The following is a 13,953-nucleotide window of genomic DNA, read 5'->3' as shown; positions in this document are numbered from 1 at the left end:
TCATCCATGTCATCTCCACCTTCATATTCATCATTGACAAAGGTTGGTTGTCTTCCATGCCATGGTTTACCTTGCAATCTATTAATTATATTATCATGCCTTTCTAGATGATCACTTACATCTTTAATCACTTTGAACGTACATTCAAATTGTTGTTGCATTACTAAAACCAAAAGATCATTTGATGAAAAACTCACTTCTTTATCTTTAGACATATTTAAAACTTGAAAAGCAAAGTTAGAATAGCCTCAATAAGACTCCCTCACGTGTTTCACTCAAGATTTGACTTTTTTTTATACTGATGTGACCATTCTTATCTTTACCTCTCTTGTTTTGTTTTTTAGGTTTTTAAATTAACTAAGGTACCTAAACAAATAATTTGGATTATAGCAATTCAAGGGTAGTGAAATTAGGTAGATCTAAAAGCAAATAAAAGATAGGCTAATTTAAATATGTGTGTAATGTACTTCAATCACAAGCAAAGATTAGAATTCAAATATCAAATGAACAAAAAATATTTTCTAGAATGAAGAATGATTTTCAAACCGAAATAAGAATTCAAATGAATGAAGATAGATTTATGTAATTTGTAAGAATTCTTCGAATCCATAATTGTTTACCTTTGATTTTTTCTTTTTTTTTACTTTCTGATTTTTTTTTTCTTTTCTTTTTATTCTATAAAGTACAGAAAAACAAAGAAGAATAGTAATAACACAAGAAGCATAATAATGAAGATAAAAAAAGAACATCAATTATAGATATGGTGCTAAAAGAAGAAGAAGAAGAGAAAAGGAAAAACTAAAAGATAGTAAATAAATGGATACAAAACTTGAGCTTTGACACCAAATGATAGAAATCATCAACTTAGCAACCATATACCTTGATAGCTAAAAACTATGGTATATATAAAATATAAATTGACACCCTTCAATGAATTGAAACAAGACGGATCATTCAAGATTAAAGTAAAAGAAACTTTTCTAATCACTTTATCAATAAAAATTTGATGAAATAATTAGAATAATACTTTGATTCCCTTAAAACGTCACAAATTAAAAAGTTTGATAAGTTGAAAGGAAAAGCAAAGATTTTAGATTTTGAATATGACAAGCAGAAAAACTTGATAAGTTTCAAAATTGATGCAAGTACTTAAAAACAAAATACTCATTAGTGTTAAAGATGATTATACTTTTGAATTATCTTTTTACAAAGGGAGTATAAAGGGAATGAACTCATTAAATGTAATAAATAAAATTCATATTCCTAATTTATGAATGTAGATCAAATTTGCCTTTAAACTCCCTATGACTAATTAAAAGACACATGATCTTTTATTTTAATAAAATAAAACCTAAACTAAAATAAAATAAGCTCATAATTTTCAGTATAGCCCTAGTTGAATAACCTTTATTCTTTAAAATAGGTTAAAATTCATCATTCTCTTTAAAATAAGTTAAAATTCATCATAATTTTTATCATTCTCTTTAAAATAACCTTTTAACTTTAGTTCTTATCATTGATCCTTCGTGAATAGTTAAAAGGTTTTTGGTAGAATTGTGATCAACTTGTTGGTTTATATCATATGTTAAATTTAATATTTTTGATTCAACTAAATCGGTTATAGTATATTGTATTTTAAGTTTTAACTTATTGTTTTGTGGGGGTGTCAGAAAGATTGCAACCCTATTCTATTTTTGTGGATGTGTTAAAAGTGCTACGACCCTATTAAAAACACTCTAACCTCACTGATTTACCATACAAATCGATCTAATGCAAAGGCAAGAGATTACTTTGGGATACCCTCTCACAATCATTTAATAAAAGGAAAGTCAAGACACTGATAAAAGAAAAAAAAAAAAAAGAATATACCAATCCAAAAATAACTTTCCTAAAAATTGGTTGAATTTTACTCCGGATCTGATCACCGATGTAGATTAAGGAAGATCAGACACCACCACGTAAGATAGGTTGACTGAAAAAGTGACTGTCCTTGAAATTTGAAGGCCAAAAATGAATCACTAGAGCAAACCCTGAACTTTTGCTCGCACTTTGTATCGTGCAGATTATTCAGTGTATTTTAGTAAATGAATGAAAATAAAGACATTGCCACAGAAATTGGACATAAGAGGTTAAAGAAACGAAATGCCCACGCCCAACTGTCAGCCAAGATTCAAGCTGCTTTAGATGCTCGCTCGAGTTACGGGTAGTTTACTCAATGAGGGGTGACATTTACAAATTGTAGCTTTTACAGGACAATTCTTACAAAGGTCATAAAAAATACAGCATACTTTTAGAAACCTCGTTTCACTGTTGCTGATGCTCTTGAGACATTAGTCTGTACCACCAAAGTCTCTCGTGTCACCAGCTAACTCTGTGTACCAGCAACAGCAGGGAGGTTGAGAGAAGCCACTTCCGTCAAATGATCTCCATTAAGGTTGGTTATGAATGCCACCGATACAAAATTCTTACCATCCACCTCTACATCGAAGTTGTAGACTTCCTGAATCTCCCTGGCTTCCGATTCCGCAGCTTCAGCCTCTTGAAGTAATAAGTTCCCTTCTTCAAGGTCACCCATTTTAAGAGCAGCTAATCTCTCAGCCCTTGCAGCTGCAGCAACTAATTGGAGCCTGTTGCAGCCTGCCAATGCTGCCTCTTTTTCCTTGAGTAGAATTAAACCTTCGTTCTCCTGAATTTTGTCAACATTGCTTTTGATCTCCTCCTCTAGCTTTTCTAGGTGTAAGATGTTCTTCTCCTTCTTATGTTGCAGATCTTCCTTCGCATTATGTAATGCTTTCGCCTCAGTTGCTACCCGCCCAGCTTCCTTGAAATTTCTAGCAGCAGCAGCAACTTTCTTTTCAGCCTCCAGCTCAGGCCCTCTTTTCTCGATAAAATCTATTCTTTGCTTATACAAAGCAACTTCTTGTTGGATGCTTGCCCTACCTGAAGATAGATCCTATAGAATAAAACTCAGTTTGTCAGGATTTAGCATGACGCATTGGCAGGAAAGAGTGTGAAACAAGACTAAGCTCAATAGATGCACGTTATAGATAATCCATCTGTTTTCTTGTATGACTTCAAAGGAATTAATAAAACCAGCGTTGGCTACTCTGTGCAGACTGACTGAAGTGACCCATGGCCTAGACATATGCACAGGAGCAAGGCATGGGCTAAAAAAAATTGCTAGGTAGAGGGGTACACTGAGAAAAGATACTTTGTCGAATATTTGTAGTGCTTCATTTAGTTTTTATACTAACATTGAAGAGACAGATCTTCCTTTGATGTTCAAATTACTATTTGATCATCCTGCAAGTATTCTTTGAAAACCAGCAGAGTTATGTACCTAGAGACATAATAAAGAAGAATTTGCACTGATATTTTCAAATTAGAAGAGTTTGGGTGACCAAATTGAAGGATAGTCTTGGGCATAGACCACAAATATTGTCGGCTTTGGATGGGATTATGGCCTCAAGGATCAAGGTGCTGGCTAAACCACACCTGGGGTCACCATTATCCACTGACACCATAGTCAAACTCAAAGGGAGATTCTGTTTATGGATAAATTATTTTTACTCAAGTATAGTGAGAAGGCTAATTGCTAAATTATAGGGATACCTGTAGAGCAGTTCTTGCAGCTAAAATTTCTTCTCTGAGTATCTGAATATCTTCCAGTATCTTTTCCTCTGTTTTTGAGAACTTCACTCTGTCCTCCCGTGATTTCAAAACCAAAGAAGCCAAATGCTTTTTCAATCCAACCAAATCCTGACAAGTTTTTGCTTCAGCAGATGAAATTCCTGAAAGTTCCATTAGCTTTTTCCTCTTCTCTTCAGATAAAGAGATATTTTCATCAATTTCCTTCTGTTTTTTTAACAATGCCTCTTTCTCAGATTCTCCCTTGAGAAAGACTGCCTGCAAATTTTCATGCTTCATGACAATAGTAGATTGTGTCTCGTGAAACTTAAAAACCACATTAGAAATTCTTTTCTCAACATCTTGTATTTGGCACTTGTTATCAGCAATCTCTGCCTCCTTCAGTATGACCAATTCTCGTAGTTCATCCAATTCTTTTGCCAAAACAACACCTTTTCTTGTCAGCATTTCTTTTTCTTCCCTGTCATTTTTAACTAGGTCTTCTATTGCATTTTCCAATCCTGAACATGCTTCAGATACTAACAGTGACTCAATATCCATTTCCAGCTTCTTAACCTCTAACAATTCAACTGAAGATTGCCACTCTTCCAGTTCTTTACAAGACTCTTTTTCTGCATTTTTAAGAACTGATTCTGCAGAATTAGCTGCATCCTGTGGATAGGAAGAGAAATCTTTCAGTAACCACATCATTCTGTTAATTCTTTCTTACTAAGACAACTAAGGTAGCACAAGTAATGGGTGCAGAGCAAAGATTATATAAACAGAGTAACCTAAGTCTGCTACACATTAAAAAATTATCATATTGAAACTCATCTATGATAGGCATGTTATAGAGCAACATGTTTGTCCCATAATAGGCATGTCCTATCAATTTCAAGAATGAACTCAAGAGGTAAAAGAAAAACATCATATGAGAAAGCTCATTCACTATCCACCAATTGGAAGGGAAAATTCATACCAGCTGAAACCCTTAAATGCTATAGCTTATCCAAAGTTCAAGAGGCATTAAGGCCCATCTTGCATATAATCAGTTCTATCTGTTGGTGATTTCCTGCTGGAAACTCATACAAGCCGCTCTAGAAGTTCATATCTGGGACCCATAATCGTATCTCTGAGAAGTATCAAGTGCAGAAAACAGCATATTCAAGCACATCTTAATGAAAGCCTTTCAAAAAATTCAGTTCAGGATGAGGGGGATTGACCAAGAAACAGTTTGCATTGAGAAATATCATCAGATATCTCAATTCAATTTTCTTTTCTGATAAGTAACGAAATATAGCAACTAGATTTGACCTACGAAGGCTCCACGAGTGGAACATTATTTGGATCTGTGGTTTAGTGCACAATTTCAGCTAGCTGTCAAGTTCTGCAAAACATTTTAGAACCAACAAATATTTTGGTTTAGGATCAAGACTCTTAACCTGGTTGTTACTTGAGGAAATTCTGATATGAAGCTAGTCAACACACATCAAAGGCCACAACTAATGGAACCTTTCCTTAATTTGTGATTTAATCATTGTATGATCTACAATCTCAGTCTAAGCATCATTTTCAGCAGCAAATTTTAGTTATCCTTTGTTTTGCAGAACAACTTTTGTATAAGGGCTTGGTAGACTTGGTACTTGAGAGCCTCCAAATGCATTCTCTACAATCTTTGAGATGTTACAACCAGGTTTATACATTGGATTTCAATTGAAATATTATGTATGGACTTGTTTGCTGATGTGGAGATAAGACAGACCCCAAAAAACACAAGTAAGCAAGTGCAACATGCAGACATCTTGACCTGTCAGAAATATTGTGATCCAGTCAATCTGGCAACAGCACATCTGCCACATTATCTCCAGATCATAACGAAATAATAAGTTAATAATCTTTTTCCCAATGGTCTGAATACAAACAATATCTATACTATAAAAGACAACTCCTCCGAAGATAAAAGGGGGGGTCTCTTATTTTATCAAGTTCTAAGCCTTTTTCCTTGTTTCAGCTTATACTCCACCTCCAAGTGTAGTCTGATTTTCAACTTATACTCCACCTCACCAGGCACATTACTGGCACCTTCTATTTTTCCAAGATCCACCTCGGTGCATTTTTGTCCCTCTTAAAGCACCTCAGCCTAGGTCACCTCCCACATTGGGTGAGATCCACCTCAATGTTCCTTGTTCTGCAACATGCTGCTTACTTCAGAAAAAAGGACCAAATGGGTTCTTATTTTCCGGCTTGGTGGGATGATCAAAATCAACATCATCATTTGCCATTTAGAATTTTCACATACCTGTTTAAAATTTTTATTCAGCTGAAAGATTGGTTTGGTTGCTAGCTGCTTCAAATTCAGTTTGTAGGTTCTTTAAGATAATTTATTTTCATTCATCCTGAGGGTTAGATTACAAATTCTAACAAAATACAGATTTTTTTAAACTATCTAAAATCCACTTGGCAAATGTCCTAGATTCCAAATTCAGATATCTCAAATGACAAAATTAAAATGAAAATTAAATTGGAGACCAACTGATTTGAGAGTTTTATCTTATCAATGTTCATGGCATTAAGGGCAAGCTGAGAGGCTTTGAAGTCCTAAAGCTAGTTATAACCACTCTTATGCTAAAAATTCTAAGATGCAAAGGGGGTTGGAAGAACCAATGTGGCTCTAGCCAATATTTCAGCTTTTGGTAATCCAATTTTGCAAAAGGAGATGAAAAGTCTATATCAACAACTAGGTTAGAATATGAGTCATGAGCAAGGAAAGCAATACCGAATGATACCGCCTAGTACGGGCGGTGCGTACCGGTCTGACGACATACTGGTACGCGGACCGTCTGCTACCCGACAGAACGAAAAATAATAATAAAATAATATATATATATATATATATTTATTTATTTATTTATATTTATATATAAATATTTTAGAAAAAGGCGACGTTCAACAACGTGATGTCGCCTTTTTCGGATTTTATATATATATATATATATATATATATATATATATATATATATATATATATATATATATATATATATATATATATATATATATATATATATATATATATATATATATACCAAGCTGTATACCGCTCGGTATACAGTTTCGTACTGTACCGAGCGATCGTCGAAACTCCGGTACGGTACGAAATTGCAGACCTTGGTCATGAGGTAATGGCAGTGCAATATTAATCAAAAAGAAATCTTCGAGGGGATTGCGTACTTGACTTTCCTCAATCATGCGCAAACAATAATATCTAAAACTCTTGCAAGAAAGGATGATACTGAATCTATAATATCAAACTTCTCTTCATTAGAAATCTTGTTTAGGGCCTTAATAAATGAAGACATTGAGTTGTGTCAGTTGACAGGACAAGGAGAGTAACTGGCTTGAGAAATGGACAAAATTTTGTATTTTCTTAAACTGTTCTTTAAAATAAAAATCACATTCAAGGCCTCAAAAATTGGAAGGCATTAAGGTGTCTGTTGTCTAGGCAAAGAGGAATATTAGTTTTGTAGATTGACAAGAACAATACACACTCCATTATCCTAACTTTAGGTGACTAAATGTCGTTTTGCAGAAGTGATATGTTGAATACACCACTTGTGAATTTTCAGATATTCGTATATCTAACATGAAGAGTACATTTCAATCAGAAAACAAGTAACTGGTTATGGTGTAATGTTTACCTATCAAACTTCGCATTTAAATACAAATAAAAGGGGCAATCAGTATGCGGACTGCCCCGGTCCGGTCCGCCACATAAAAGGGAAACTTCTAACCCTAATCACTTCCACTTCTCAAACACCTGCCACCACTTCTCGCACAGTCGCGACCTCTACTTCTCACTGTGACTTCTCACCACGACCAACACCTCCACTTCTCACGCAGTCGTGACCTCCACTTCTCACGCAAGCTATTATCGGCGACCTCCACTTGTCACAACCTTGCTGTACACTACCGCCACACACGACCTTTGCCCTAATCATTTCTCGGGTATGATCCTATCTGCTTGCTTCCTCCTTCTTCCTCCTCTTCGTCTTTTACTTCCTCTCCAAAACACCAGTACGTATCAACACACAATACACCAACATTGATCAGTATGTATCCATCCGACTAGATCACTAAAATGGGTATGGCACTCAAAACAACGATACTTGGTTTTATACAAAAAGTATAAAATTAATTAAACTTATATATTACATTAATAAAAAAATATTTTATCATAAAATGTGTGAAAAAAATTATTGCTAAAATACATATGTAAAGTGTCTCTCTATCATAGAATTTATTCAAGAAAACATAGGATTCAAAAAAATCCACTCCCAATTAGTTGATAAAAGAAACATGGGAGTGCACAACGTAAAATGACAAAAAATTGGAAACGAAGGTGGATAAAAAGGATAGTTATTGAAGAGATTGATGTTGGAAAGAGAAAGAGAAAGGGAGATTGTAAAAGAGACTAATAGAGGGTAGAGACTATAGAGTAAATGTGGATGGCAATGAGAAGGGTGATAACAAGAGAGTGTAAGAGGGCAATGACAAGGAAGAACAATGGTGGTGAGACAAAGTGATAATGATAGAATTGACCAATGAGAGATGACAAAGTAGCATACGATGTTAGAAAAATAATTTGAATTTTCTCTTAAAAAAGACTGGAATTCCCTCAAAAACAAATGAAAGGATAATTATAAACAAGGGCATTTCGATCAGTATGGATTAAAGTGATCCAATTAACAAAGTGGACCATCCAAGGGTCCGATTCCTTGTGGTTTTGGTCGGACCTTTAAATCTGGTTCTGTTTTATGTTCAAGAGCAATAGGTGGATTGTTACATAGTTGGTAGACTTACAGATAAAGAAGCAAGAATAGTTTCCCTGGTGCATCTGCATTTGTAATCTGGCATTGAAACAAGCCCACAAGAATAGTTAACATGTTAAAACTACAGAGTAGATGTGCATGCTTGCAAAAGGAACTATATTTAAAAATAATAATAATCAGTAGCTAATGACACTAGATATTGATAAGAACCAACATTTTTCCTATCAACTTATGAAATACTTGATAATTACTTAGAGAACTTAAAAATTTAGACAACAATGTGGAAATTTGAATGTAGGTTGTTTAGCCCAAGTTAAGTCCTAAATATTTGTAACTCAGATTCGTTAGTCCTGATTAGCCCAAATACCCAAGCAGCAAATGCTTTTCCTTTGGAACCAGATTAGTTAGTCCTGAATATTCCTATCTATCTTTAATTTCTAGAGTAGTGATGGTTTTACCTTAGAAAACTGTTGCAGCAGGAAAACACCTTCTTCCTCTGCCGCTATTTGCCACTCCAACACCTCCAGCATCTTTGATTCAGCAACTTCGCAATCTGCCTCTGCTTCCCTCAACGAGAGTAGGAGTTTGTTTTTCTCCTCTTCCATGGTCAAGAGGTTCTGGCTGACCCTTTCAGCCCTCTCAAAGTCCTCAGCTTCACAGGCTAGCTCAAGCTCTCTTTCCAAGTTCTTATGCTTGGCTGATGCGGAATTCACGGTCTCAACCGCTGTTCTCCGTCTTCTTTCCAATTCCTTCCTCTCTGCATATGCTGAAGCTGCTCTTTGCTGGATGGACTCAAGATTTTTGGAGATTTGAGCCCTGACCACCTGTAGTCCCTCCTCTGCGGAATCAAAGGCGCCTTCTCTAGCGGCCGATTCCCCTGAGCAAATATATTCGTCTTCTCCTTCTTCCATCGGGGGCTGGTGACCCTTGTCTTCTTTGACGACAGCTTCACACGAGCTCCCATAGTCCGTCTCTTCTCTGAGTTGTTCCAGAGATTTGGAAGGAGGTGGTCCAGGAGTCGGGTCGTTCTCTACCACCGATATGGCCGTATCGGGATGTGGAGCGGAACCTACACCTAAATCATATGAAAAAGTAGGTGGTTCGTCTGCAATCGACTTCGAAGCAATCGCCATGACGACTGCTGCGGTGCCGGAGGAGCAAGGAGGAGGAGGAGATTTGTTACGAAGGGGATCGGAGAGGTGATGGACGTCTTCCGACAAGGCGGCGGCGGGGCCCGCTGTTTCTCGGGCGTAGCCAATCCGGACGGCCCGTTTCTTCTTGCGGGAGGGCTGGCGAGAAGGAAAGGCAGGCGGCTGGAGATGCGAGGAGGGAGGCGATGGGGTAGGAGTTGGAGTGGGAAGAGGAGACGGAGTTGGAGGATCAAGGGGGGAGGGGGTTGGAGATGGGAGATTCTGGAGGGTGAGATCGGAAAAGAGGTCTTCATCGACGGGTAGGGGTTTGGGTTGAGGTTGGGAGGTGGTGGCGGCGTCAGGCGGCGGTGGCAGAGATGCACCAACTTGAGGCAGGGAGATATCAACGGAGGAGGGCACGAAGAGAACCATACCATCGAAGAGGGAACCATTAATGGCCTCATCGAATCCTGCCTCCGACGACGACGCCATGAATGAAGAGACAGAGCGGGGCAGGCAGGCAGGCAGAGGCCAAAACGAGAGTCGGTCGATTCGATTGTGACGAAGTCTGAGTGCGTGATCCAATAATTCTACTACCATCCGTCTAATACTCTTTTAATTTTACATCGACAAGAACGTTGGAGACCGATAGACTGATGTGGCAGACAGGTCAGATCAATTCCAATAAACTCCATCACCCGCAGGTTCTCCAACCCGCAGGTTCTTTACAGTCGGCAGGACCGGGATGGAACCAAATGATTGGATTCCGATTGAGTTAAGCGAGGTTGATCGGAGTCAATGCTTTGTTAAGATTCTATGATCAAAATCCGATTTCAGTATTTATTTTATTTTAATTAAAAAGAGTCAAAGAGAACATTCGATCGAGCAGGATTAGAGGATAATTCTCTAATCAACCGAACTTGCTCATCCGATCAAATAGGAAATTACGCTCCATGCAGATCTTAAATTGACCATAATCTTGGGCTTCAGTATTTGCTGCAGAGCTTGAATTAGACATATCATCATAAAAAAAATAATATTTGTGTCGGTTTTATTAAGTAAGAGATATATTAAAAAAAAAATATTTTTGAATTATCTTAAAATATTCTCAAATGTATCTAAAGAATTCTTTTAAATTTATGTGAGATGATATACAAGAGTTTTACTTTTGAATTTAAATTAATTTAAAAATATATATATTTTTAGTATTTATTTTTCTTATATAGTAAAAATATTATTTTGTTGATGAAGATAGATAAGAGTTAATGAATCATATAAAAATATTCTTTTTTATTATTATTATAACATCCAATTCCAACTAAAATAGAGCATGCCAATGATTGGTTCGAAAACTTCCGCACAAAGGAACGTTATATATACCAAAGAATGCTCAGATTCTTACACTAGGGTTTGAGGATTATCCTGAACAAAGAGCAAAATGAACAAGTGACTCATGATGGTGTACAAATTACATTAAGTGTTAATGAGTATGATCTTGTGAACTATGTCCTTTGATGAGAAAAAAGTATTATGTTTCGAGAAATCTATCTATCGAAGAATTTTTCTTTTATCATTATGATCTCATAAGTTATCATTTATCCTCATAACAAATTATCAATTTTGAATAAATTCAGACGATTTTACTCTTTCAAAATGAGCCTCAAAAAACGTTTTTAAGATTAAAAGATGACTCTAGTACTTGTAAAGATATTTGAGACTATCCAAGACGCATGGATCCTTCTTTTGGTATCTTTGCCCTAACGTTCATACTTAATGATTATAAATAATAACTTATTGTGACTCAAATTAAAAAACTGATGATATTAGCCATCAAGGGTCACCAAACAAATAATTCCCTGCTCTCGATGCAAATTCTTGGTGATGGCAGCTATGGAAAAAATTAACTTGGAAGACGTTACCGGCAATCTGACCTTTTTATCTGTAGATCACAGTCAACCATGCATACAATCGGGCAACTGAACTAGATTGTAAGGAGGTAATCAAAGATGATGAGAGAGAAATGTAAGCTTTAGTACGAGTGCTTTGTCACTGTTTGTCGGTAGCAATCATGCTTAATTAACTCTGTAGGATTAGTACAGAAAAAATTGCTACAGATAACACAGGCAGCAGTAACGAGTGAATGTTAAACAACAAATGAAGTACCAGACCAGTTCGTCTCAACAACATCACTCCTAAAGCTTTTACAAAAAAAAAAAACCTTGACAAAATGAAGTAGTGCAACAAATCCGATAGTGTAACTTTGTTGATGATAACTTGTATTAACAGTAGATGAAAAGGTTAGTAATTTCCAATGCAAATTAGCACCGAGGAAAAAGCAAACACACAGATGTTTATGCAGATGATACCGATGGAAGCTGGTGAATCCGATAGTCCCACCTTTTGAGATGGTGGACTTGCAAGTTTGCAGTAGACAGCATAAATGCCATTTGATGATATCTTGGGAAAGTTAACAACAAACAGATCCCAGGCACATGATCTGTGATCGACGCACCAAGATGATCTGCGAGGCTGCGGTCTCCATTCATATTAAATGTTCTCGTATCCTGCGATGCGACCGTGAGTCAGAGCTAAGCTTTTTAGGACTTCCTGTCAATGCAACATGAGTTGCCAAGACCGTGATCTGATGATGAGTTTAAGTGGTTTAATTGCTAATTAACCCTGACGTTTTCTTTAAGCTTCCAATTTATTTGCTCTACTATATTTGTATTCTAATTTGTCTCTGGATGTTATTTGCTTTCTGTATAATTATTTTATATTACTCAATTTTCATTGGAACTAACGAGACTCTCTGGTTTTGCCTTCAAGACAAAGAATATTATCTCGTTTTGTTGTATGTCATATAAAAGACAGTTAAAATCTATGACTTCCTGTGCTCAAACGACTCAACAAAAAGTAGCGAATTTAGATTAACCGGTAAGCATTTGACAGACGACAGCAAGGTGCTGAAATCAAATTTCATCTTTGCCATTTATCTTTTATAAAATTAATATTAATAATAATAATAATAATAATAATAATAATAATAATAATAAAGGAACTTGATGAATATCTATCACAACAAAAGGTTCCAACGTCTTTATTATTTTATTAAACGGAACAGATCCTGTCTATAAAGTATTTATAATGGAAAACTAAAATATATTAAAAAAAGACCCTCTGATCACCCTTTTTTCCACGTGGCAATTATTCTAGTCTTGTCGTCTATTTTAATAGCATGAGCTGTTTCACTCCACCCAAAATCTCTTCTGCTCTATTTCTGTAAAAGCAATATCGACTTCGAACTTCGAGATGCATATAGACAGAAATAAACATCAGGATTCATTCTGAAGTGGAAATTATTTTAATCATGCAAGAATTCTTCTCGAAGAAATTATTTTGATCTCTATGAATTTATTCATAGAGACTTGTTTCTCTATCTTCTTCCTCCCCAGTTCTTCGTGAAGTAGCAGTGCAAATTGGACTAGTGAAGTTGAATCATCTTCTGATGATAACAAGGCTCTTCCTGTTCTGATCTAGTTAAATAATAAAAATTTATCTTTTTTAAAACAAAAATTAATCATAGAATTTTAACAATATTTTTTTTATAAAAATAATTTCTTTTTCATTCTTGTGAATCACACATAGTTTTAGGTTGTTTTTTTTATATGAATAAATACTAGTATGCTGAATATGATAGTGAATATGATGAGATATAAAAAAACATAAATATTTGTATATGAATAAATATAAATAGGTCATAATATGCAGCGGAATTAAATGGAATCATATAGAACATCAAGATTTATATGGAAAATCCCTCCGATATGAAGGGTAAAAACTACTGGACAAACTAGAGATAATTCACTATAAAAATAATGAATACAAAAATCTTAATCTCTTTCCCAAAATCCTAGCAACAATCATAAGAGAATAACTAGGATACAAGAATCATGTGACTATGCATAATATTCAAATTCTCCCTAAGTAATCACAGTAAGAATCTATTGTAGATCTTATCTAATATGTGATGAGAACACTGCCTAGATGATTAAGAACAACCTCTTTGCATTATCTTTATTTTCTTTCCTTTCTTTCTCATGTTTTCTGTCCTTTTCTCCTAATTTTTGGAATCACGTAGCTGTAGTAAAAATCTGCCTCCTATAGTTTTTCTCCCTAAAAAATGCAGCCACCACACCTCTCTTAATTTGGATTTAGGGTTTAGAGAAAGGGAGGTGGGCTGTGGGCTGTGGGCTGTGAGCTGTTAAAGCCCACCATGGGCTGAACCTATGGGTTGTCAACCCAACAACCTCTCTCTTCAGCCCATAAGAGAGGTTGTCCCAAGACTCCTCAATATGAAGTTATATCGA

General features: G+C 35.7%; 1 protein-coding gene across 1 annotated transcript; it reads right to left on the bottom strand.

Moving 5' to 3' along the window:
* Nucleotides 1-2,157: 2,157 nt before the first annotated feature.
* Nucleotides 2,158-10,180, bottom strand: LOC103998471 (uncharacterized). Its single transcript, XM_065083360.1, has 3 exons — nucleotides 8,915-10,180; nucleotides 3,613-4,299; nucleotides 2,158-2,953 (listed from the first exon to the last, which is right to left on the bottom strand). Exons 1-3 carry the CDS (start codon nucleotides 10,076-10,078, stop codon nucleotides 2,366-2,368), a joined length of 2,439 nt encoding a protein of 812 aa, XP_064939432.1. The 5' UTR covers nucleotides 10,079-10,180; the 3' UTR covers nucleotides 2,158-2,365.
* Between the last annotated feature and the right edge of the window lie 3,773 nt (nucleotides 10,181-13,953).

The sequence above is a fragment of the Musa acuminata genome, chromosome BXJ1-9, assembly GCF_036884655.1.
Source record: "Musa acuminata AAA Group cultivar baxijiao chromosome BXJ1-9, Cavendish_Baxijiao_AAA, whole genome shotgun sequence".
Classification (NCBI taxonomy): Eukaryota; Viridiplantae; Streptophyta; class Magnoliopsida; order Zingiberales; family Musaceae; genus Musa; species Musa acuminata.
The sequence above is the reverse complement of the archived record's forward strand: the minus strand, read 5'-3'. Positions and strand labels throughout refer to the sequence as shown.